The sequence below is a fragment of the Leptonychotes weddellii genome, chromosome 3 (genome assembly GCF_054177405.1).
Source record: "Leptonychotes weddellii isolate Sample4059 chromosome 3, ASM5417740v2, whole genome shotgun sequence".
NCBI lineage: Eukaryota > Metazoa > Chordata > Mammalia > Carnivora > Phocidae > Leptonychotes > Leptonychotes weddellii.
The window spans coordinates 46801970-46826385 of record NC_138371.1 but is presented as its reverse complement, the minus strand read 5'-3'; the positions used below and the strand labels follow the sequence as shown (position 1 = coordinate 46826385).

The window sequence follows — 24416 nt, the reverse complement described above, 5'->3', positions numbered from 1 at the left end:
ATAACTTTTAAATATGGGTTTACTTTAAAGCTATTTTCATACAGTTTTAAATCTCAAAATAAATAATTAACATCAATATATAAATAATTAACATCTTACATCAGAGCAATTATCACCATAATTATGTGTTTGCATGTCTTTTTTTTTAGACTATGAGTCTTCTAAGAAACCTCATTTATTCTATTTTATATCCCAGTACCTAGAACAATTAAACAATAAAAAATATTTGCTGAATGAATCAATGATAACTTTCTGCTTAAAGCATTTTTTTGTAATTTTTATTATGAAAAGTTTCAAACTTAACCCAGAGATCAAAGAAAATTGTATAGTGAACACCCATTTTCCATTACTCAATTCAGTTATCAGTATTTAGCTATAGTTAATTTAATGAAAGGCAATTTGTAGCAAATGACGAGAACACAACTGAGGATTTGAAACTGTTGAGTATCCTGCCACATAAATAAATCCAAGTTTTATTTGCTTCATAATTTTCTGTGCTGTACTCCATCTCAAATTTGACTGCTTTCCTTCACACAACTGTGACCAGTAATAACACATACTAAGCTATGAAATTTAACTGTTAACCACTAGCATGTCGTTTTGTTTTCTGTCTTCAAGTGATTAATGATTTTATTGAGTAAGGGGGGAAGAAGAATTCTGACGTTAGTAGTTTTATTAGTAAAAGATGATCCTCTCAGCTTTTCTTTAAGGGCCCTTTTCTTTGAACTAATTAAAGAGTTTGTAGTTTTTGTAGTTTTTTGTTTTTGTTTTGTTTTGCCATAGAGTAGCATCTTGAAAGATAGTATATTAAAGATACATATTCATTAAAGTCATGTTATTTTGTGACTAATTTTATAAATCTAAGGAATAGAATATGTGATAATTCTACATTTAAAAAGAGAGTATAGTTTGGTGTATCATAATGCCCTGCCTAAACTGAGATTCCTAGAATATAATTAAAGAGACATTTGGATTTCTGTTATACTTCTTTGGTCTGTTTGATATTTACTTTAACAGAAAACTCTTTGAAGTAGGGTAGGCTTGAGGAGAGACTAATAATAGACCTTTTGTTGAATATAAAAAGAAAATGCATTTTGTTTCCTTGCATGCATAACAATGGTTTTCCTGTTGAACTTATGTCTGCTGCTTTGAAAAATATATATATAATTTTTCAGTAATAACAAAGAGGTTAGAAACTATTTTACATAATAATTTATAGGTGGTGATTTTAAAAGACCAGTGTGTTTTAGTTCTCAAAAGATTCGTAAACCTTGGATTCGTGGAATGTATAGAACAAAGATACCACAAATCAGAGCAGTTTTTTTTTTTTTTTTTTAAAGATTTTATTTATTTATTTGAGAGAGAGAGTGAGAGAGAGAAAGAGCACAAGAGTGGGGAGCGGGAGAGGGAGAAGCAGACTCCCTGCTGAGCAGGTAGCCTGATGCGGGACTCGATCCCGGGACTCCAGGATCATGACCTGAGCCGAAGGCAGTCGCCCAACCAACTGAGCCACCCAGGCGCCCCAGAGCAGTTTTTAAATTAGGTAATAGTGTCTTTAACCTTTGAGATTTTTTTCATGTTTGTCATTCCACTCTCATTCCTGTGGAATATTTCTTATTCATGGATGGGTTCATAGCTCAAAACTACCAGGGTTCTACCTAAAACCTGTTTGCTAATTGCTTTCTCATTTGTTCAAGGTTGAAAACCTTGTTTGGCTAGTTTGCCTACTTTACTAGGATGCTATTTGTTATTTTAAGTACTAATCATTGCCGAGTAGTGTTAGGAATTAGGGTCTCTCCCTCTCCAAATGTTTAATCTCAATTTAGAGTTAGTTACATTTGAGTATTTGGGGAATGGGATGGGTGTGGTGAATAAAGAATCTGAAAATTCCTAAATTATGTAGTTGTGCAGATGGGGGGAAAATATAAAAAAAAGCTTTTTTTGGGTTCGATAACTTCTCTGAATATGGGCTTCAGGGAGGATTTATGGTTAAGATCTTTCAACATTTTAGTTCTGTGACGAAACATGCTTTTCTATTTACAACTCTCAAGTTATGTCTTAAAAGACCACTTATATTAGGATGAAGCAGTCTTAATACAAGTGCGGTTTTTGAGATGCTCAGAATTTTTGGGATTTTATAAAATTTTGTAATGGGAGCATGATACACAATTTTTTAAAGACATAAGACTTGTAATTGCCTGAACTGTGTGTCAGTCGTGATCTGCTGCAAAGTCATGGCATTTATCCTTGGATTGGCCTTAACACTTTGAATTTTAACATTTATAGAACTATTTCTTAGGAATCTATGTTTCATTTAATAGCAACTTTTTTTTTTTTAAGATTTTATTTATTTGAGAGAGTGCTAAAGTGAGAGAGATCACAGAGGGAGAGGGAGAAGCTGCCTCCCCGCTGAGCAGAGAGCCAGATGTGGGATTCGATCCCAGGACCCTGGGATCATGACCTGATGGAAGGCAGACACTGAACCGACTGAGCCACCCAGGCACTCCAGCAACTTTTTTTTTTAATGAAGTAGTTTATACATGTAGTCACTTTTCATTGCTAGCTACAAACTTGCAGTCCTATCATTAACTGGAAAATAGGTTATAAAATAAAGATGTGGGACGCTCTCACAATTTTGAGATAAGATGCTTTGCATTGTTTAAATATAAAACTTTGGTACCTACTTTTAGTTATGTTGATTTGTTTAATAATTATCAAGAGGTATTCTTCTTTGCCATATATTTTTCAAGTTTTAACTACTTAAAACCATTCTTTAGGTTCAAAGTACAGAGGGAGAAGCTCCTCACGTTCCAGCTGCTTACCAGCTAGGTCTCACGAAGTCAAAAAGAGGTAAGTAGACTAATAGTTCCCAAGCACATTACCAAGTGGCATTAATTGATTTGGAAAAGGTGTTTATCTATCAGTATTTGAGTACCTATAAGTGTAAAAAGAAGGTTAAGGACACAGGTATGTATGCTTCATTATACTTTGTTTATAGAATTTTTTTGTACCCTCTTGAAGACTTTTGTGTTCACTAACATAATTTTAGTTTGCTTATCCTGAAATGCAGTTCTTTGTACTCATAATTATTTTCAACTCTGCATAAGGGCTGGATGGGAAGCGACAGAACAACAGATTGAGGCCTACTTTTTACATGGTTATTATTGAAATACATGGTTGTTTTTTTTTTTTTAAGGATTTTATTTATTTATTTTTGGGGAGTGGATGTGCAAGCAAGGTGGGGAGGGGCAGAGGGAGAGAGAGAGAGAATCTTCAGCAGGCTCCACGCCCCATGTGGAATCTGAGGCGGGGCCTGATCTCACAACCCTGAGATCATGACCTGAGCCAAAATCAAGTGGGGCACTTAACCGACTGAGCCACCCAGGCGCCCAAAATACACACTTGTATTATCCACCTCTGCTTTTCATTATTTAAACGTTTCCTAAGTATATACATGAATATGCCTCTAGCAAAAAATACAAATCTCTCAATACTGGTTAAAGCTAGTTAAGTTAAATTCAAACTATGGATCAAAGGTGAGTGGCTGTAGATACCGTAGTACTCTCGAATTATTGATTTGACCAAAGAACCTTTGAATCCATTTCTTTCACTTTTAATTTGCAACAAGAAAAACATGTCTGATGTTTAAAGTCACAAAGCATTTGAGATTTAGAGAAAAGGAGGGAGGAAGTAAAGAAGTTAAAGTGACCACTGAAGGTAGGACTTTATTTTTAAAGGTTACACATGCTGAACCACCCTGGTTTTTTTAAACGAGGATTCATATGTATGTTCTTAGAATAGGAAATTGCATGTTTATTCTCCTCTGATCTCTGAAATGACTTTATAAGAACAATTTGCATATAATTTTTCTTTTATTGCATTGTGGTACTAAAAAACAAGATAGGTCACTATAGTTCTGGTCAGACACAAAAAGAACTTTCCTGTTTAATTTTCTTCCCCTTTTTAAGTCCATAAATATATGCATGTGTTTCTGAGCCATAAGAACAGTTCACAGTCATCAAGGAATTTTTTCCTTTAGTTTGGTTGATATGGGATACATTGGAAAAAGCAGCTTGCCCTGCGTCAAAAAAAGGGATTAAAAATGGTATATAAGTATTTCACGATCTTTCAAGAGCAGGCTCCTTGTGGTAGAAAAGACAGAATGTGGTTTGTATTCATATCTGAATTTCTCCCTCTTACCAATAAGAAGTCTCTTACTTCTGGTGGTATAAGTAAAAATGTTAACATTTTTATGAATCACATTTGTATAAATTAACAATAAAATGGTTTTATATTGCATGAGAGGGAGAGGGAACAATATAGTGTTTTCATCATTTTTGAATATAGCCTCTCAAATTTTGATAATGTGATATGAAAGTATCTTAGATTAGTTAATGATGATAGAATTAGAATCTCTGGTAAAGTATTCATTTCACAAGTTTAGTAAAAATGCATATAGTACATGCATAAAAATACTTTGCACTTTAGTCATAGGACTTTCGAAGTTACAGTAATCTTAATCTCATATCCAGTCCTGGGATTTAATACTGAAGCCTACAGGTGCCTGGGTGGCTCGGTTGTTTGAGCATCTGACTCTTGATTTCGGCTCAGATCATGATCTCAGGGTGGTGAGACTGAGCCCCATATTGAGCTCTGTGCTGGGCATGGAGCCTGCTTAAGATTCTCTCTCCCTCTCTTCAGAATCCCATCCCCCCACCCCTGTTCTCTCTCTCTTAAAAAAAAAAAAAAATTCTGAAGCCTAGAGAGGTTTAGTGACTCAACTTTTGTCACAACTGACATTCAGTAAGCTATATTGAGAGAGCAATCAAACATTTTCCTTATTAGAGATGAACAAATTTTCTTTAATCTTGTGGAGTATACAAGTGTTCTGTTTGTTTATGATACTGGACAAATACAAATGCTCAGTTTTGTTTTGTTCTAACTTTAATGTTTTGCTCTAACTTCCTGTTTTTTTATTAGAAATAATGTTTAATCTCTTCAGCTAGGACAGAGGTCTGATTGTTTTTAATTCCACCTTTTTTCTGCGGAGAACTATGGTTTTTGTGAAATGTGTGACTAAAGAACAGAGATTGTGATTTACAGTTTACAGAATAGTTTCGCTTACACCCTATTTAGTTTCTGAAGTAACCCTGTGAGATAGAAGAACTATTTTGTTTTGTGGAGGAGAGAAGTTATTGCTTATTGTGATAAAGTAGGAGCTTGAACCCAGGCTTCCTTGTTCTTTCCACTGCCCAACACGTGCTCTGAAGCCTGAGTAGTCTACGCTCTGACCTAGTGTGTGTGAACTCAGGGCTAACCCCAGAGGTGAGCTCAGCACAGACTGTAGTCCATTGCAGATTGAACAGGACTCACAGAGAGAACCTGAGCCGAGCTGGTCATTCGCTTCCCCAGGCCCTCCAGCATTTGCCCTTTGCCCAACCAGATAGGCAGTTTCACTTCTAAATCCTTCAAGTGACTGTTTAATTTTATTTTTGCTTTAAGGAGAAAGTTATCATTGATTCATTCAGCAAATATTTTTTATTGTTTAATTGTTCTAGGTACTGGGATATAAAATAGAATAAATGAGGTTTCTGTCTTAGAAGACTCATAGTCTAAAAAAAAAGACATGCAAACACATAATTATGGTGATAATTGCTCTGATGTAAGATGTTAATTATTCTCTCAGTTGATATAATGCATAATTAGTACCTATGATAACAGCTTATTCCAGTTCAGTTTCACAACTGTTCCAGTTTACCTAGACTTATCAAAGGTAGGGATCAGTTTCTTATATCTCATTATGCGTTTTGTTAACTTCAAAACAATATTACAGAATTATTCTAAATTATGATGAGAAAAAATTATGCTATTCTGTGATGCTCTACGTTGAACCTGAGGCTACAGTGGGATAATTTTCAAAGTCAGGTGAATTTTAATTGATTTTGGATTTTATTCAAACATATTATCAGGTTCTGTCATTCAAATCTTGAATGTGGATTTGGTAAACACACTTTATTTAGTGTGCTGCTTTTGAAGTTCTGCAGAACTTGACCTTCTCATGAAGCTTCTCCCCTAGTAAATGTTAATAGCTGTGAAGTCTCTCCTCTACTTACAGTGTGGATGGGCTTGTGATCATTCTTGCTGTGCCTAGGTGGCCTTTTTACTTGAAGAAGTGTTTTTAGGTTATACTAACCAGGAATTAGAGTTTCAGGCCAAAAACCAGACAGGGTTTTTATAAGATTAACAATATTATGTACCAGTTGAATGTATTTGAATTTCATGCAGTTGTTAGGAAATCATCGTTTCATGACTTAAAAATGTTTGCATCATTTGGAATATCAGAAACATTTAAGTACTCTGGCATGCGAATTAGTTAATTTTTTGGCACCTTAGTTATATTTTTATTTTCTATTAGGAAAATAATAGAACTTTTTACACACTACATTTAAACTTCTAATTTCATCTGCTAAATATCTTTACATATCTACTAATGGAAGTGGTTTACTTTGGGATTTCTATTTTTATTAGCATTATTCTTTATTTCAGCCAGTTGTCCTCCAAAGATAAGACATTAATTGGATTTACCAAAATATATTAACACTGGAACTTAATTAGCAACTGAATGCTGAGTATTTTTGATAGACCTGATTCCGTTTTGGGATGAATTCGAGTTAACCTCCTGTGCTTTGAAGCCACATTTTACATAAGTGATGCATATTTGTCTAAGAAGAAATCAATATGTGTATCTGTTAGGAATCATATATCTGTAATATTTTCTTTTCAGTGCGGTCATATTTAGCAGTTTTGCCTAACTACATTTCTTTTGGTAGATCATCTATTACGTACTGCAAGTCAGCACTCTGATAGCAGTGGTTTTGCTGAAGATTCGACAGACTGCCTCTCCCTTAATCATCTTCAGGTAAAAATTTCTATTGTAGTAGGCACTGTGATTAACTTCATATTTTGGTGATTTTTCAGTAACTATATATTTCAAGACTGAATCTGTCTAATCTTTATTTTTCAAATGGCAGGATAAAAATGCCAGGATGTAGATGTTATCTAAGCATTTGACTACAGGTTTTAGTTTTCACTAATTATACATCTCTCTCTGACTGAACATTAGAAACAAAGAGAGTTTCTTCTTCTTTATTTTTGGGCTTTCAGTAAACAGGTTATTTTGATCATTATTCTGTTTGGCATTTTTCTTCTGTTTTCCCATAATTGTTTCTGTATTTTACCGTCATTGTTTTGTTTATTAACAATAATTGTGTTACGTAGCTTGCTGAATATTATGTGACTTTTATGCTAGAGTGTGTTAGATAACCCAGATAACAGGCACATCTTTATCCTTAAGGAGTTTATGTGGAACCCTTGTATGCAAAGATACACAAGTATCTTGAAAGTGTTTAAAATATCTATAAGCAAATTTTAAACAAAAGTGGAGTAAGAGAGAAAGAGAACCCAAAAGAGCCTCTAGGAACATCGTACTTGAGGGATACACGGACAAGAGAAAGAGACTCAGAAAGAATAATCCAGTGGGCAGAAGAACTGGGAGTTGGAGAGCCTTTTTTTAAAAGGCAATCTGTGGACATGAGCGTGGAAAGATAAGAATTTGGCTTTTTGGAAAGTGAGTGTTTGAGTGGTTCTGAGGGAATAAATGAGGCAGAAGCATGAATGGAGATTAAATCAATGATAAGGAAGAGTCTCGAGATAGGAATGTTGACTCCTTTTTCAAATAAGGGTGATAGGTCTTTGTGCCTTTCTCATATGGGAATGACTCAGAGAAGTTGCTTGGCTAAGGGAAAGAGCTCTAAGAGGACAGTCTGCCTCTAAGAGGCAGAAAAATCCGGGATAAAATTGTGAAGTGATACCTAGTCCTGGAGAGGATGTGACTGGACGCACAGATTGGAGGATTAGCTTTGAAAAAAAGGACAGTTTTCTTTCAGAACAGAGAGGAGTGGGGAGAGGTATGGGAACATTTGTAGATGTTAGGGAAGAAAGTTAAGAAACGTTTGTCCATCTTCTCAGTGATTCAGTGTCATGTGTTGGAAGAAAAGGAAATGGGGACCTATGAAAAATAGTAAAGTTCTGGAATAATCTTTGTGGGAAAGTGGAGGGGTTGCCAATTAGGGGCAGTGAAAAGCAGTTTTGATTAGTACCAGGGCCCTAACCAAGGTGGGAGACCCTGAAAATACAGAGGGATCACATCAGTTGGTATTTTTGTTGTTAATGATACTTACCATTTGAGTTCTTCATCTTCCTACGTGTTTTCCTTTCACAGGTTCCCGAGTCCTTGCAGGCCATGGGGAGTAGCGCTGATAGCTGTGATAGTGAGACAACAGTCACCTCATTTGGTGAAGACCTTGTCACACCAACAGCACAAGATCAGCCTTATTTTAATGAATCGGAGGAGGAGTCTCTCGTCCCTCTCCCAAAGGGAAGAGAGAAGGCAGCAACAGCTGCTGCTAAGAAAAGGCCAGATAGCCAGGATTTTCCCCAATGCAAGACTGTGGAGAATGCAGGAAACACGCAGCCCACCTGCAGCACAGGAGATCACATTACTGAGATTACTGAAACGAGTGAGGATTTGTCTCCAGCACAGCCAGGGGACCTGCTGAGGGAAGCAAGTGCTGAAAGTGATGTGGACAAAAGCAGTGAATGTGAATTTGCCCACTATACCACACACCATATTCTGAAGTCACTGGCTTCTCTCGAAGCTAAAGGCAGTGAGAAGGGCTCAGAAAACACAACTGGGCCTCCCTCTTCTGTGGACAGAGTTAATACAGCTTTGCAAAGAGCTCAAATGAAGGTTTGCAGTCTGTCTCATCAAAGAGTAGGGCGTAGCTTGATAAAATCGAAAGATCTCTTAAAACAGAGGTACTTATTTGCAAAAGCTGGCTATCCTCTAAGAAGGTCTCAGTCTTTACCAACCACCTTATTGAGCCCAGTAAGAGTTGTATCCTCTGTCAATGTCCGGTTGTCCCCAGGAAAGGAGACCAGATGCAGTCCACCTTCCTTCACCTATAAGTACACACCTGAAGAGGAACAGAAATTAGGAAAAGAGGTGATCGAGCATGATGGTCAGTCTTTAGTTAAATCCACTATTTTCATCTCTCCGTCACCTGTGAAGAAAGAAGAAGCCCCTCAGAGCGAGGTGAACCGGCCGGAGGAATGCCATCATCGAAGGACTCCTACCTGTTCACTGTATGCTCCAGCACCTGTATCTCAGTCCGCCTGTTCTCTTCACTCTGTCCACTCCGAGTGGCAGGAGAGGCCCCTGTGTGAGCACATGAGAACTCTGAGCACTCACAGTGTTCCCAGCATATCAGGCACCACCTGTAGTGCCTTCACTGCCCCTTTTGGGTGTCCTAACTCGCATAGACATGCTGCCTACCCTTACCGAGCGTGTTCTGTGAACCCTCCTTCTGCCATCGAAATGCAGTTGCGAAGAGTATTGCATGATATTAGAAACTCACTGCAGAATCTTTCACAGGTATGAGAAAAAAATACCTTTTTTTTTCTTTTATTGCTCTGAGCACCTCTTAATTCACTGAGAAACTAAGTCCCATCAGGCGTGATCCACTTCAGCTTCATTTTCTTACATGCCTAAACTTATGGGTACCTGCCCTCCTCCTATACTCTGTCCTCCTGTCTCAAGGGAGTAGCTGTAATTAGTCCTGAACAAGGTTGATTTCTCTGTTCATAATCTCCCTCCCTTCTAGAGAAGATATTTTGCTCATTAGATAGCCTCCCTTCTTTAGCCTCTTCTCCATGGTCTTTTTCTTAGGCTGTCCCTATTATTAAAAAAATCTTCACTCTCAAATACTTTCTCTCTTTTTCTCTGCCATTTGATTGTGTTTACCGCCTCTTTCCTTTCTAAGCTTCCCTCCCCTCAGCTTCTGTGTCGCCGTGCGTTCTCCTGGTTCTGCTCATGCTCTCTGACTAAGCTTTCCCCTCCATCTCCTGACTCCTGGTGCTGGTCTCCTGGCACAGAACGAGTCTGCTTCCACTGGGTTCAGAGACTGGAACTACTCCAGAAAAGAAAAAAAATCAGGTAAAGTGTGAATTTGAATAAGGATAGTCTGTGTGTCTTGTCACTTTTAAAATTATTGCTCTCAGATACGTTAAGTGGGCTGGAAATAATTCCCCAAAAAAGCTTTGAAAATAATTGTCTTTAGGTTTGCATTTCACATTTCCTTCCTAAATCTCTCTCCAAGCTACTTGTGTTTAGACAGTGAGGAAATGAAAATGGCAGTGTAATGTAATGATCACAGTGTTCAGCTAGGAATCAGGAGGCTTAGAATGTATGTAACAGATCTCTTATGATGACATAATAGACAGGAAGCCACTAGGAAAGTAAAAATGAAAGTTGCAACTTCTTTTTTTTTTTTTAGAGAGGGAGGGAGGAGAGGGACAGAGGGAGAAGGAGAGAGAGAATATTAGGCAGGCTCCACAACAGAGCACAGAGCCTGATGTGGGGCTCGATCTCAAGACCCTGATATCACAAACTGAGCCAAAATCAAGAGTCACACTCTTTTTTTTTTCTTTTTTTTAAAGATTTTAGTTATTTGACAGAGAGAGTAACAGCGAGAGAGGGAACACAAGCAGGGGGAGTGAGAGAGGGAGAAGCAGGCTTCCCGCGGAGCAGGGAGCCCGATGCGGGCCTCGATCCCAGGACCCTGGGATCATGACCTGAGCCGAAGGCAGACGCTTAACGACTGAGCCACCCAGGCGCCCCAAGAGTCACACTCTTAACTGACTGAGCCACCTAGGCTCCCCGAAAGGTGCAGCCTTTTTTTTTTTTTTTTTAAGATTGTATTTCTTTGCGAGAGAAAAAGTATGAGTGGGGGTGAGGGGCAGAGGGAGAGGGAGAAGCAGACTCCCCGTTGAGCAGGGAGCCAGATGCGGAGCTCCATCCCAGGACCCTGGGATCACGACCTGAGCCGAAGGCAGACACTTAACTGACTGAGCCACCCAGGCGCCCCAGGTTGCAACTTCTTAAGTTATGTAGTAAAGTATATCTTCTTTTAAATATTTATTTTTCAGAGAGAGAGAGAGAAAGATTGAGCATGGGGGGAGTGGCAGAAGGGCAGGGAGGAGGAGGGGGGAGGAAAGAATCTCAAGCAGACTCCGCACGGAGCACGGAGCATGGAGCCCAGTGTGGGGCTCCGTCTCAGGACCCTGACATCATGACTTAGGCCGAAACCAAGAGCCTGACACTTAACGGACTGAGCCACACAGGCGCCCCAAGTATAACTTCTTTTAAATATAGATTTTATTCTTATGACAACTGTCTCCTAATGATTTCTGGTCTAACCAAAATGTGGGTATTTCTTCTTCCTCTTTATAAATCGTAGTTAGTTTTATCTGTGAGGGAGATATCCAACCTTTCAGCTGTCATTATGTGAAACACGGGGTTTCCAGGGCTCTGTCCTGCTACACCCTCATGGTGCACCTTTCCAGACCAGCTTGTTACTCTGCTCTGGGTGTGGTCATCTCTTCTTGGATGCCCCATCAGTAACTCAGCTAATTAATCTTCTCACCACTCCCCAACCCCGAGGAGACAGATGCTGTTCTTGACCTGGTCTCTGCCTGTCTCTCCAGTCTCATTCTTTGTGTGTGTGCACCAGCTGTGTTGGACTGCACGCAGGCCTCTAAGTAGGTGTGTGTTCCTAGGTGTCTGTTGTTACAAATGCCACTGTTTTTGTTTTTGAACCTGGAATGCCCTGCCCTTGCCTTTCTTTGCCTGACCAAGTGCTGTTTACTGTTAAGGCTCAGCTCAGGTGTCACCAGTGCTGGGATCCTTTATTCACCTAATCTAGATTTTTGTATGTTTCGTCATAGCACTCCCCTCCCCCACCCCAACATTGTAAGTTTTTTCTCACTTCTCTCTTTTTTTTTTCTTACACCATGAGAACACTTGAAGGCTAGGAATGCCTTTTGTCTTCCTTTTGTCTTTTTTCTTCACTGTCTAAAATAGTGACATATAGTGGATGCTTAAATGTCTATGAATAAGTATGATAACCGCTTGCTACTCTCTCCGGCCAACTCAGTAATTTCCTGTAATCTCAGAATTTGCTATCACTTCTATATTTTTTAGTTTTGTTCTTGTTTTCTACTTTCTCAAGGCAAGAGGGAAGTTCTGTAAGGCATAGATTGAAATGATACATGTTCCATATAGGCTGACTTATACCTGAAACAGATAGGGGTAATCTAGGTGGCACTGAGGACTGATTTGGTTCCTGCTTACAAAATGAAGTGGGATTTTTTTGGTTGTTGTTGGTTATTTTTTGTTCTGTTTTGTTTTTTGCCTCATAGAGAAAACTGTATAGGTCCCAAATTCCACCTTTTTAACACCTTAGATAATTTGGAAGTAACCACTTTAACATTGATTTGTAATCATACTTTCACTTTTTTAAAGTACCCTATGACGAGAGGACCTGATCTTGCTGCTGCTGTGTATAGTACTCAGAAATCATCTGTTCTACCTCTATATGAAGTAAGTTCTTACTTAGATCTTTGTGTTACAAAGTAATTTATGTGATTTAGAAGTATAATTTTGTCATATTTTATTTTAGAATACTTTTCAGGAACTCCAGGTAATGAGGCGGAGCCTGAATTTATTTAGAACGCAAATGATGGATTTAGAGTTGGCAATGCTGCGTCAGCAAACCATGGTTTATCATCATATGACTGAGGAGGAAAGGTAAAAGTTCATTTTGTCTTAATGTAACTCAAAATATTTTTCATTCCAAAAAAGCGTTGTCACCTTTTTGGTTTTATGTCTAGTGCTGTGTACCTTTTATTTTGTGAATCACTGTAAATAAACTTAGGCATAGTGTTTTACCAATTAAACTGTTTTCACGTATTAAGGAAGGTGGCGGTTGTAATCTGTTTTTTAGTCTGGAATATTTGGGGGAGAGGGTAGAGGAAGAAAGACCCTTTGTCCCACTGGTCACACCTGTGGCAGTTGCTGTCGTGCTAATTTTTAGAACTGGCCATTTCAGTACCTTCTAACGGCTTGTGAGAGAGTGGTGAATGTGAAATCTCCAAACCGCTTTTTTCAACCTTGTGCCTCTCATCACACCGATAGGTATGAAGTCGATCAGCTTCAGGGTTTGAGAAATTCAGTCCGCATGGAACTTCAGGACCTGGAACTGCAGCTGGAGGAGCGCCTGCTGGCCCTGGAGGAGCAGTTCCGCGCTGTGCGCATGCCTTCTCCCTTCCGCTCCTCAGCCCTCATGGTATGGCGCCTTGGGGCTTGTCAGCAGTTTTCACTTAGGACTTATGTATCGTGTTCCAGATCATTCAGAACCAGTGCCTTAATTTTAAAACATTTTAATGGTATTGAGGCAAGCAGAATGTTTAAGGAACCTTTCCCACAGATCAGCTGAATGTGCAAGTTGTGATTCTTTTCTTATTTATTATATTTAGAAAAATACTGAAAAATCTTAATCATATTTTTTTTTTTTTTAAGATTTTATTTATTTATTGGAGAGAGAGAGTGAGAGAGAGCATGAGAGGGGAGAGGGTCAGAGGGAGAAGCAGATCCCCCGCCGAGCGGGGAGCCCGACATGGGACTTGATCCTGGGACTCCAGGATCATGCCCTGAGCCGAAGGCAGTCGCTTAACCGACTGAGCCACCCAGGCGCCCAATCATATTTTTTTAATAAAGAATAAGGAGCAATACAAAATTTTAGGAGTTTTAAAGGAAAAATGATAGTGGGTTAATATATGACTAATTAGATTTTAATCATTGCCTGTAACTAACTGCCAAGAACATAAATATGTATTTCACTCAGTCTTTTTTCCCCTTCTTGCCTTTGAATAAATAACTATTCCTTTTAAATTTTTCCTTTATTTTGGATTCTTTGCCAGTCTTTATATTTTTTAAGGAATTAAATGAGATCTTTTTTAAAGGCAGAAAACATGCATACAGCCAAGAGAATAAAATACTTTGTTTTGTATCACTTTTCAAACTTCTAATGTTTCTTTGAGTGAAATTTAAACTTCAGCAGTTGATTATTTTTTGGTATTATCTTTGCAGTCATGAAATACAGTTTTGAAATGTTGAAATAGTGAACTTTTCTGTTACTTGAACCACATACTTGATTTTCTTAACAATAGATGACTCCGTACACACATACATGTGCACCTATATGGAGAAGAATCAGTAGAATAAGAATGTGTATTACACACATATATATATATGTGTAGCATAGAGTGAGACTATCACTTATCACTGGTGAGTATCTTTTTCCATAAAAGGTTTCAGTTGTTATTTTGAGAAATGCCTGTTGGTGACAACAGAGAATCAGAACATCTCCTGTGAACCTTTAGTCAGAATTAACACATTTTATGGGATCCCATGACAGTTGAGAATGACCTTTGTGACATAAAAGAATGTTTCAGGGCAATAAATAGCCAATTCATTTTATTGTGAAACACCTGCATTTTGAAGAAATAATTTATACATACATACATATATATTGTTCTTATTTTTTCAGGGAATGTGTGGCAGTAGAAGCGCTGATAACTTGTCATGCCCTTCTCCATTGAATGTAATGGAACCAGTAAGCCTCTCTCCTTTCAAATCACTGGGGAAGGGAATGATAATAACATTTCATAAACACACAATCTTTCCAGTGTAGATGAAATGTTTTTGTTTTTAAATACAGAATTGGATGGTAGCTAAATTGATTGGAAGTGAATTTGGCCCTTCTGAAAGTCTTTTGCCATCTTAGGCCACTAGAAAGCCAGTTAATTGCAGTGGTGATTTATCTTTATGGTGTAAAGAATGTAATGCATTATGAAAAGTATTTAATTTATGCTCCAGAGGAAATATGCTTTCACAGTCTGTTTCCAGGTCCTTTAGGTAGTTGGATTTGTAAGGTGACTACTTTTTGAACAAGAGTCTGATTTTTATTATATTTTAAAGAAAGTGGTTAATTTGGGTGCCAAAGCATTATGATTAGCTATTTTGTTTTTCACTAGTTACTATTCCTTAACAAGTAATTTGGACACCCATACAATAACAAGTAAAGTTTTGTCCAACCATATAGTCTAGTTATGTATTTTATGGCTTTGTCTCACCATGAATTTACATTTTCCTACATTTTTGCAAATGAAATTGAGTAGTTACTAAATGAATGAATTAGAATCATGTTTTTACAAGCTAAGTGATTTTTGGCAGTAATCACAACTAGAATTTTAATCTTTTAACTACCAGTCTTAATTTCAAGAGAGAAGAATTCCAATTTTTCTGACTTCCAGGTCACTGAACTGATGCGGGAACAGTCCTATCTGAAGTCTGAATTGGGCATGGGACTTGGAGAAATGGGATTTGAAATTCCTCCTGGAGAAAGCTCAGAATCTGTGTTCTCCCAAGCAACATCAGAGTCATCTTCTGTATGTTCTGGTCCATCTCATGCTAATAGAAGAACTGGAGTACCTTCTGGTGACTCAGTGGGCAAACCTAAGACCCATCTGGTACCAAGCAAGAAAGTATTCCGAGCATCAGTGGCCCTAACACCCACTGCTCCTTCTAGAATGGGCTCTGTTCAGACACCTCCAGATGTGGAAAGTTCTGAGGAAGTTGGAGCAGCTGAAGAAGTCTTGGAGGCTGTGGGACCTAAATCTGAAGTGGAAGAAGGGAATGGAAAAACCCCATTAATGCCAACTGCTGGAGAAATGCATAAAAATGTGGAGCAAGATGAGTTGCAGCAAGTCATACGGGAGGTGAGTGAAATCTGTGCTTAATTTATTTGGCAGTATGTGTTGGAGGAGGTTTTATTTGAACATTATTTATAAGATAATCCTTTGATTCACTGTATTCAGTAATTTTCAGAGAGCTTTTAAATTTTCAGAGAGCTTTCCCATTGAGCTAGCTCATGTCTATTAAGATATGTTTCTAATGGCATTTCTGCAAATTTTATACTCCAGTGTGAAATAATAAGTATAAAGAATTTGATCTGTTTGGCTTAGTGGATAGTGGAGATATATAGAAGTTGTTCAAAGATAGAAATACAGAATGAAAAGAAGGTTTACCCTGGGTGATAGCAATGTGTAAACCGGAAACATTTAACCATAGTTCTAGGTTACCAAAAGGACTGCAAAAAATTAAGAAGATTAGTAGTCAACAGGTCAAAAGTTAATTGAGAAAATTAGTAAAATAGCTGTTTTGGACACTAGGATCAGGCAATAAGAAGGAATAATATATATATCATTTAAAAAATGAGAGTACAGATCAAAATTTTTGATGACTTTTAATTTTTTCCTTTTCTTCCCAAATCACACTTTGTCTGGGTACAAAATGTAATAGAGTGCACAGGATAAAAATTACACATGTTGAATTTTTTTTTTTTTCAATCTATTCTCTTAAGAGTAACTAAGGAAGAACCATAATTATCCTTAGTTCTTTCCCACTGATACTAAAACCCATGATGAGAAAGAATCTTTCCATTGGTTAAAAATGGGGATATCCTATACATTAAAAAAAAAAAAAATCACTTCATAAGAGTCTTAATGAGTATGATGCTCTGTAAGGGATAAAAGAAAAATACATATAAGATGTGAAATCCTTAAGCTTAAAGACTAGTAGAGGGGCGCTTGGGTGGCTCAGTCATTAAGCGTCTGCCTTTGGCTCAGGTCATGATCTTGGGGTCGTGGGATCAAGCCCCGCACTGGACCCCCTGCTCCGCGGGAAGCCTGCTTCTCCCTCTGCTCCTCCCCCTGCTTGTGTTCCCTCTCTCGCTGTGTCTCTCTCTGTCGAATAAATAAATAAAATCTTTAAAAAAAAGACAAGTAGAAAGGTGTAAATAAGACTAATTCAGGAAACAATCAAAAAATTACACAAAAAAACATGTAATATAATGTATTCAAGAATTTAGAAATAGAAAAGGTCAAAATAGGCCAGAGAAATTAGGGTCAGTGGCTCCCTATTTTTAATCTGCATATTTCCAGTAAATTCAGCAATATGAACCTAATGTATTTTTGAAATTAATTTATGAGTAACATAGAACAAATTTGTAGTGGTTATAGGTCAAGAATGGTGGCAGCAGACCAGAATCTTCTCTCAAATGGGCCATTGATACTCTGGGTCCAGAGATTAGTTCATGTGTATGAGGTGCCATCATTCATAGCTGCATAATAATAGCTTGAGAAGTACAGTAAAAATAAATATAGTTTTACTATGGTATGATATATATATATACATTCCTAAAAATTGTTGTGCTGTGCACATTGGTGCAGTAATAACCACAGAGTTTATGGGGAAAATAGGATTAGGAGCATGACCACAACTTTGTAAGTGACATATTTAAAAGAGGATAGAAACCTAACAAAAATAGCACAATTTTATACATGTTAAATGGTTAAGAAATACATAAATACTGCAATAAATATGGTACTTGATCTTGAAAAATACCTGAGATTTGCTTGTGGAACTGGACTTTGGAAGGGTTGCAGCTTGTGAGGTATTGCAAGGTAGCAGAGGAGAGTAAGATGGAATCCAGCAGAAAGTTTTAATACCAGATGTGAGTAGGTGTGGCTCATGACACAGTGAACTGAGATAACTGGTAGATATTTAATGTATATGTATTTTGTGTACTGTGTTCCTAGGTTCAGCTGAACGCAGTTATCTGTATTCACCCAGTATTTCTTATAGATGATACTGCACATAAGCAGACGTGAAAGTTATACTCAAGTTGTTTCCTAATATTTCAATCCTGTTGAGACAAATTTATATTTTCAAAACCAGCATTATAGTAGAAGAAACTGCATGTTTATAATTTCTTTTCATGACTTGAATTACCAGCTTCAAGTTTACAAGGTCTTAATTCTATACATTTATTTGTTCCACAAATGTAATTTTTGTAAGTCGACTGTATGTAGCGGGCTACTGTATAGCAGGCTCTGTGCACGCATCTTGCTCGGTTAGGTGCAGATGATTATAATCCATTTTTATGTTTCATATCAAAGACTAATGGTTGCATGAAATTAAGTAATTATTTTTCTCCACACTATATTTATATATTAAGAAGTAAGTTTTATATGAAGAAGTAAGTTTTATATGAAGAAGTAAGTTTTAAGGTGCATTTTCTTCCCCTAGAAATATGGTGTTCCCTTTAGCTTGCTTTAGTTTGAAAGTTTTCCTTGAAAACTTGACGTAATTTTGCTTGTTTGGCATGAATATTCCCTTAATGCACACTTGAGTCCTCATTTTTAAAGTTGTTAATAGGTGGTCTGATTTGTGCTGTGTGTAATTTCCAAGGAGTAAAGCATTCCTAGACCAGAACATTTTTATTCTTTGGCTGATAGAACATAGCATATAGAAAAAAGATGGTTGTTTCTTGGTCCTAGAGAAGTATTTGATCATTTATATAGAACCTCCCATAAAACAAGAAAGATTTTATAATTTCAAAGACATTTAAACTGACATGCAAGGCAAATGTTTGAGGAATTTTTCAGAATTTGTAACTAAACCTGTTCGTTAGAAACTCCCTAATTCAACATTTGGCATAGTTTGGAGGAAGTTGGGCTTAACATTTACCTTTTGCTATTTACAGATAAGGACTTACCAAGCAGAGTATATAGGTGAAACAAAGTGTTAAGAGGAATTTTGATGTACTTAAGAAAATAAACTATTTTGAAGCACTTAAAAAAATACACATTATTAGATGAGTTAGTACAATGCCAATTATAATTTTAAAAAATAATGTGTTGATACTATCTTAGCTCAGTTATAAGGGTGTTCTGTTAAACTTAGTTTACAAAATATATAAAATTCAGGTTAGTCTTGATGCCATTCATTTCAAATCCATAATCTTTTTGCTTAAATACACATGGTACTGAATAGCTTTTTAAAGCTATTATATCAGCTACCAAGAAAATTAAATTAGACCCTGCCTTTCCAGTAAATTCTGTGACCCTGACACCATTAACAAAGCCACTCCTCAGGACGGCAGGACTTAAGCTTGGGTTGAATGTTTTGCAGGTGAGGATTAAGCATGTTTGGCAGACACGTTCAGGGACGTTTTCTTAACTGCACGCATGGGTGCATGAACACAATGATGTCTGTCAGGTTTTTGTTTTCATCATTTCACCATATGTGAAGTTTTGAAAAAGTATGCTTTCATTATAATGTGTTAATACAGTAGAATTCTTTCGAAGGAGAACTCTGGAAGTCCTTTCAGACAAATGTTTAGTATACTCATTCAATAACAAAGCTTTTGTCAGACTAAAGGTAACCCACTTTTGCACAGATTGTATATGTTGTAGTGGGGAAAAATTGCACTCTTAGAATTTGCCCAGGTGGTCTGTGATGTATATAATCAGTGGCCTGAAACTGTTTACAGTTACTTAAAAAGATTACTTAATAGAATAAATGAGCAAGTGCCATAGAAGCAAATCAGCAGAATTAAACATCAAAGAATAAACATAGATTGCTTTTGTCTTTAGAGAGTTCTTTTTTGTTTAATGAATTTCCTAGGCTTGGTTCATGCCTTTTAGTATCTTTATTACAGTCCATCTGACATGCTTTAAACATGTATTTTGGTAAATACGTAGCTTGTCTGTGTTCTTACTATAATTTCTTTCAGTGATCGCTTGATCTAATGGCTGCCACAAAGTCACGACTCAGTAGATGCCTGTTAACCCACACTTCAGACTTGGAACAGAATAGAAGAACTGCTTCTATTGCCAGTGAACATTCTTTTCTTAATCTCATTCAAGTCTGTGTTCAGCCTGTACCACTTTGTGGAAACTGCTCATAAGGGCAGTTTTCCCATCCATCCCAATAGAGTTTTCTCACTCCTAATCCTTCCATCCTCCCTGTAGCATGTGAGACTTGGGAGCTAATTTATTTGTCCATACGTTTATTCCTTCAACAAATTATTAAAGGCATTTTATTGTTTTCAGTGCTAGTCTGTCTATAATCCTTTGTTTTTCTACTTTTGTGTCAGATATTGTCTCTCTCTCCCTCTCATGCCTTTGCTCTGTATCGCTTCTCTCTCTCTCATCAGAGCAAGCATTCAGACATTTATCGAGCACTTTATGCCAGGATACATTGATAAGTGAGACCCAGTTCTCTCCCTGAAGTAGCTCACAGCACAACACTCCCCATTTGACCTCACCCTTCCTAGTCCAGGCTCCTTTTCCCTGGTGGGAACCATCTGTTGGTGACACTCCTTCTTGCTCCCCTCTCTTCCGAGGTGTTCTTGCTGCAGTTTTCTCCTCACTGTGACCTGAAGTTGCCCTTATTTTCTTAAGGTCTGTCATTCTCTGAGAAGTTTTTACTTTTTCCTCTTGTAGCCCATACTGGTCTCTTATTCTCTGTTCTTATGTTTTAGTAAATTAATACATTATTTTTCCTCTTAATATTTTATGAAACAGTATTCATTTTGTGCCCATCTAGATTATAACATCCTCCTTGGCCATGCTTCTTTTATGCTTTATTCCAGTAATGTCCGTACCCTCAGAAAATGTTGGCACCCATTTTTGGTTTGTAGAGAATACTTTTTGGTTTCTGTTTTATTTTTTGAATGATAAAGAATGATGAGAGTTAATAAAATTGCCACATTGCATGGAATAACAGGACTGGGAAGACTATACTACTCATTGTCTTCTTGTAAATAACAGATTTGCAAAGGTTCTGATTCAACACATTGTATTTGTGCTTATAATGTGTTGTGGCTATGAGATTCTGGTTTTCATAATATTTGTATCCAACACATATTCATTTAAAAATAAATCTGAAGTACTGTGAAAGTCAAAAACTTTTCCTGATGTTTAAAATTTAGAAATATTGGTAGAAGATAAAAGGAGAAGTCTGTATTTATTTAAATATATTCCAATATAGATAGTAGGTAGCTAAGGAGCATTTGTTTCTGTGAATACTTCTGTATAAATCTAGGTATTATGTACCGGTTTTGCATGACAGATTACTACAGAGCCATTTTTGGAAAGACTTCAATTGAGATGTGTTCAGGATGTACTTAGGAACATTTTAGGAAATAGATCAGGCTGACAGGAAACTGTGGAAATGTAGAATTTTTAAAAGCTGCTTGAAAGTGTCTCAAGTTCTAATTTGGGAAGACATTATCAGTTTATTTCAGGAAATCCACATTTACAGCCTTCACAAAGAGCTATTTGGAGGTGATGCTGTATCATTAGAGAGAAAAAGGCATGGATAGGCATGTGCAGTGTCTGGGCATCTGGAAAAGAAAATCTTGATGGAATTATCATTGCCCCTAAGTCTGTTTGCCTCTTCCAACAATAAAGTAAGATTGTATATCTTTATCTGAAGCAAAATTTTCAGACAGGTGACAAGCCTTTACCATACAACTAAAGAAAAACTTATTTCTTTAGAGTTTGTGGTTTAGAGGATATTTTTCATGTTTTAAAATAAATTATACTAAATTATTTTTTCTTTCCACTTAAAATGTGCGTGTTAGGTTCGAACAATATACACCTTCTTTCGATACTTTGTTTTCAGTTGGTATAAACAGGCAATATACCGATATACTAGTTTGCCACTAATGAGTTTTCTTAACAATGAGAACACTAAGTACACTGTTGATGACCATACAAAAATAGACATTAATAAAAAACATGAAAGTGAATCTAACATTTAGTCAGTTCTTCTTGGTTACTTTGTGTCATGGAGCAAATGAAGTTTTTTAATCTATAAAATAACATGTTTGATGTTCTCAACTTAGGAATTGTGATGTTGGGGCGCCTGGGTGGCTCAGTCGGTTAAGCGTCTGCCTTCGGCTCAGGTCATGATCCCAGGGTCCTGGGATTGAGCCTCACGTCGGGCTCCTAGCTTGGCAGGGAGCCTATTTCTCCCTCTGCCTGCCACTCCCCTTGCTTGTGCGCTCTCTCTCTCACTATCTCTCTTTCTGTAATAAATAAATAAAATCTTTAAAAAAAAAAAATTGTGATGTTATTTTATAATGGAATTATCTGAGTTACACCAGACCACACACTGACCTGGGTTTGAGGATAGATGGACATGATTCCTCACTACCTCTCTATATTTCATGAAGGTTTACAAGAGGGTTTCTCTATGGCTTAGCTGATTGTAGGAATTAAATGCTATTGTTGTTTTTCTGAAAACAGGAAAAGTAGATTATAGTCCTATTGTTGAATTCTTATTTTTCTCTTTTTCCATTCTAGATTAAAGAGTCTATTGTTGGTGAAATCAGACGGGAAATTGTAAGTGGACTTTTGGCAGCGGTATCTTCAAGTAAAGCATCTAATTCTAAGCAAGATAGTCATTAAATGGAATTTATAGGTAAATTTTACTTAGTTTTTAATGCTTTGTTTTCTTAGTACCCAGGATTGTTTCTCTGGCTAATTTTTAATTTTTAGAATATATATAATAGGTTACCCTGCAGTGTGAAAAACTCATACAGCCCTATTGGAAGTGCAAGCAAGTCAAATTTCATAATACTCACCTCTAGGGGATTATCGATAGTGTGTTATTTTACTGAAATTTCATTATAGTAAATAAATACTGGAATTGAAGGAATCAGAACTTGCAAACCAAACATCATTTTGATACCATTGGACCAAGATTGAGAATTAATCACAAATTATTAGTATCTTTCTTAATTTTTTTGTCTTTTAAAGAAAAGTATCCCGGGGTGCCTAGGTAGCTCAGTCAGTTAAGTGTCTGCCTTTGGTTCAGGTCATGATCCCAGCGTCCTGGGATCAAGCCCCGCATCTGGCCCCCTGCTCAGCGGGGAGTCTGCTTCTCCTTCCCGGTGCTCTTGTGCTCTCACTTGCTCTCTCCCTCTCAAATAAATAAAATCTTTAAAAAAATAAAGTATTCTATAGGTCCATATGTAATCATATCATAATTTATAAAAAAGGATGTTATATATATACACACACACATACATATGTGTATATACATATTTAGAGAAGATTCTCATCCTCCTTTTAAAGAACCTTTTAACACTAATATTTGAAAAATGTTTAATGCTCCCTTCTCTTTCTTTTTTAAGGTTGGCATGGATCCTATTGGCTGTGCGATGTTGGAGTTATCAATGATATACACTGGTGGAGGTGTTACTTGTGCTTCAGAAGATACTTGCTGCTGAGCTGGGCTACTGTATACAGTGTACAATGTTTTTTCTTCTACGCATATCTTTTTTAAAAACGTACATAGAAACTTAGGCACTTTGCTGACTTTATTTCTTTTCTAAACTACCAAAACTGTAGCCATTTGAAAAGCCTAATATTTATTTGTATGTCAATATTTTCCAATTGATTCCCTATATAGAATTAATCTTAAAACTTGAAAACTTCCAGACTTAACCAACTTATAAATAACATATTTCTTCAGACTAGCTTCTTAAAACACTGACCTCTATGAGGTATTTACTGTGCAATAACTGATTCATTTTTTGAGCTTGAAGCAACCAATGATTTTCCCTCCACTGCTATTAATTAGTGTCACTTCCAAGAAGAAAAATTGTTCTGTTGTAAAAATTGCTCTTAATTCTTGAGGAGGTTACTAATAGCAGTAGGATAGAATTGTATGAGGTTACCTACAACTACTTAATGTTCTTACACTGTAAGCATTGTTACTTTACCAAGACAAATGTAATTTTATTATAGCTTATGTAGTATTTTTCTTTTGGAAATAAGCCTTATGTTAAACACTATACTTTTTGCATTGTCCAGACTTCTTATAAGGAGATGTTTCTCCTTCTTTTAGACTAAACAGTAGAGTATTGCCAAAATAATGGGACCTCTGACTTGAATGGATAGAAATGAATAAGCTGGTTTTGTTTTTCAAAATGGAAGTAATTTAGATTCGTTCTCCTCATAATAGATGGTTTTAATTCAGTTTTAACCAGTGAGAACTTCTTGTTTTTGGGGGGGGGGAAAGAGGTGGTTTCCTATTTGGTTTTGTATGTATTAAATAAATGTGTAAAGTAACAACCAAATTTATTAGAATTATTCCTTTAGCATTTATAATTTTCAACTCTTATTATATTTCTTTGTGTGAAATTTTAATCAAAGGTGGTTGAGATGTTAACAATATTCTTTGAAAGAATATCTAAAAGGTTTATAAATGTTTGAATTATCACACAAAGGCTGATTTCTAAAAATAAAACAATAAAGTATTTATTTTGCCTAACATCTTTTTAATAGTTTCTTTCTTTACAATGTGAAGAATTTGGATTAGATTTGATGAGTAACAAGGTCCAAAAAAATTGGATATAACCTAATAGGTTGATATTCCCTTTTCCTGGAGAGGCTTCTATGATGCTTTGAAAAATACAGTTAAGACCAGACCACCCTGGAGAAAGAGCTTGTACTGATGCCTCTTGGTCTCATCTAGTTTTGTGGTCCTAATGATTACCATCTGAAGCCAAATAAAACTTTCCTTTAAAATGTACTAT

At 36.7% G+C, this 24416-nt stretch overlaps 1 protein-coding gene across 4 annotated transcripts in view; it reads left to right on the top strand.

Annotated features, from left to right (window-relative positions):
• ITPRID2 (ITPR interacting domain containing 2) overlaps positions 1–24151 on the top strand; it is a 39229-nt gene extending 15078 nt beyond the window's left edge. Inside the window, exons 9-18 of one of the 4 annotated variants that reach the window (XM_031035207.2) lie at positions 2778–2850; positions 6831–6919; positions 8282–9493; positions 12422–12499; positions 12579–12706; positions 13094–13244; positions 14508–14561; positions 15274–15738; positions 22177–22294; positions 23010–24151. In XM_031035207.2, the coding sequence (XP_030891067.1) occupies positions 2778–2850; positions 6831–6919; positions 8282–9493; positions 12422–12499; positions 12579–12706; positions 13094–13244; positions 14508–14561; positions 15274–15738; positions 22177–22281 (2355 nt within the window). In that variant the 3' untranslated portion in view covers positions 22282–22294; positions 23010–24151. Of the gene's footprint in view, positions 1–2777; positions 2851–6830; positions 6920–8281; positions 9494–12421; positions 12500–12578; positions 12707–13093; positions 13245–14507; positions 14574–15273; positions 15739–22176; positions 22295–23009 lie in introns of all 4 variants that reach the window. The other 3 variants (XM_006726928.2, XM_006726929.3, XM_006726930.3) reach the window with 3 other exon arrangements.
• The last annotated feature ends 265 nt before the right edge of the window (positions 24152–24416 follow it).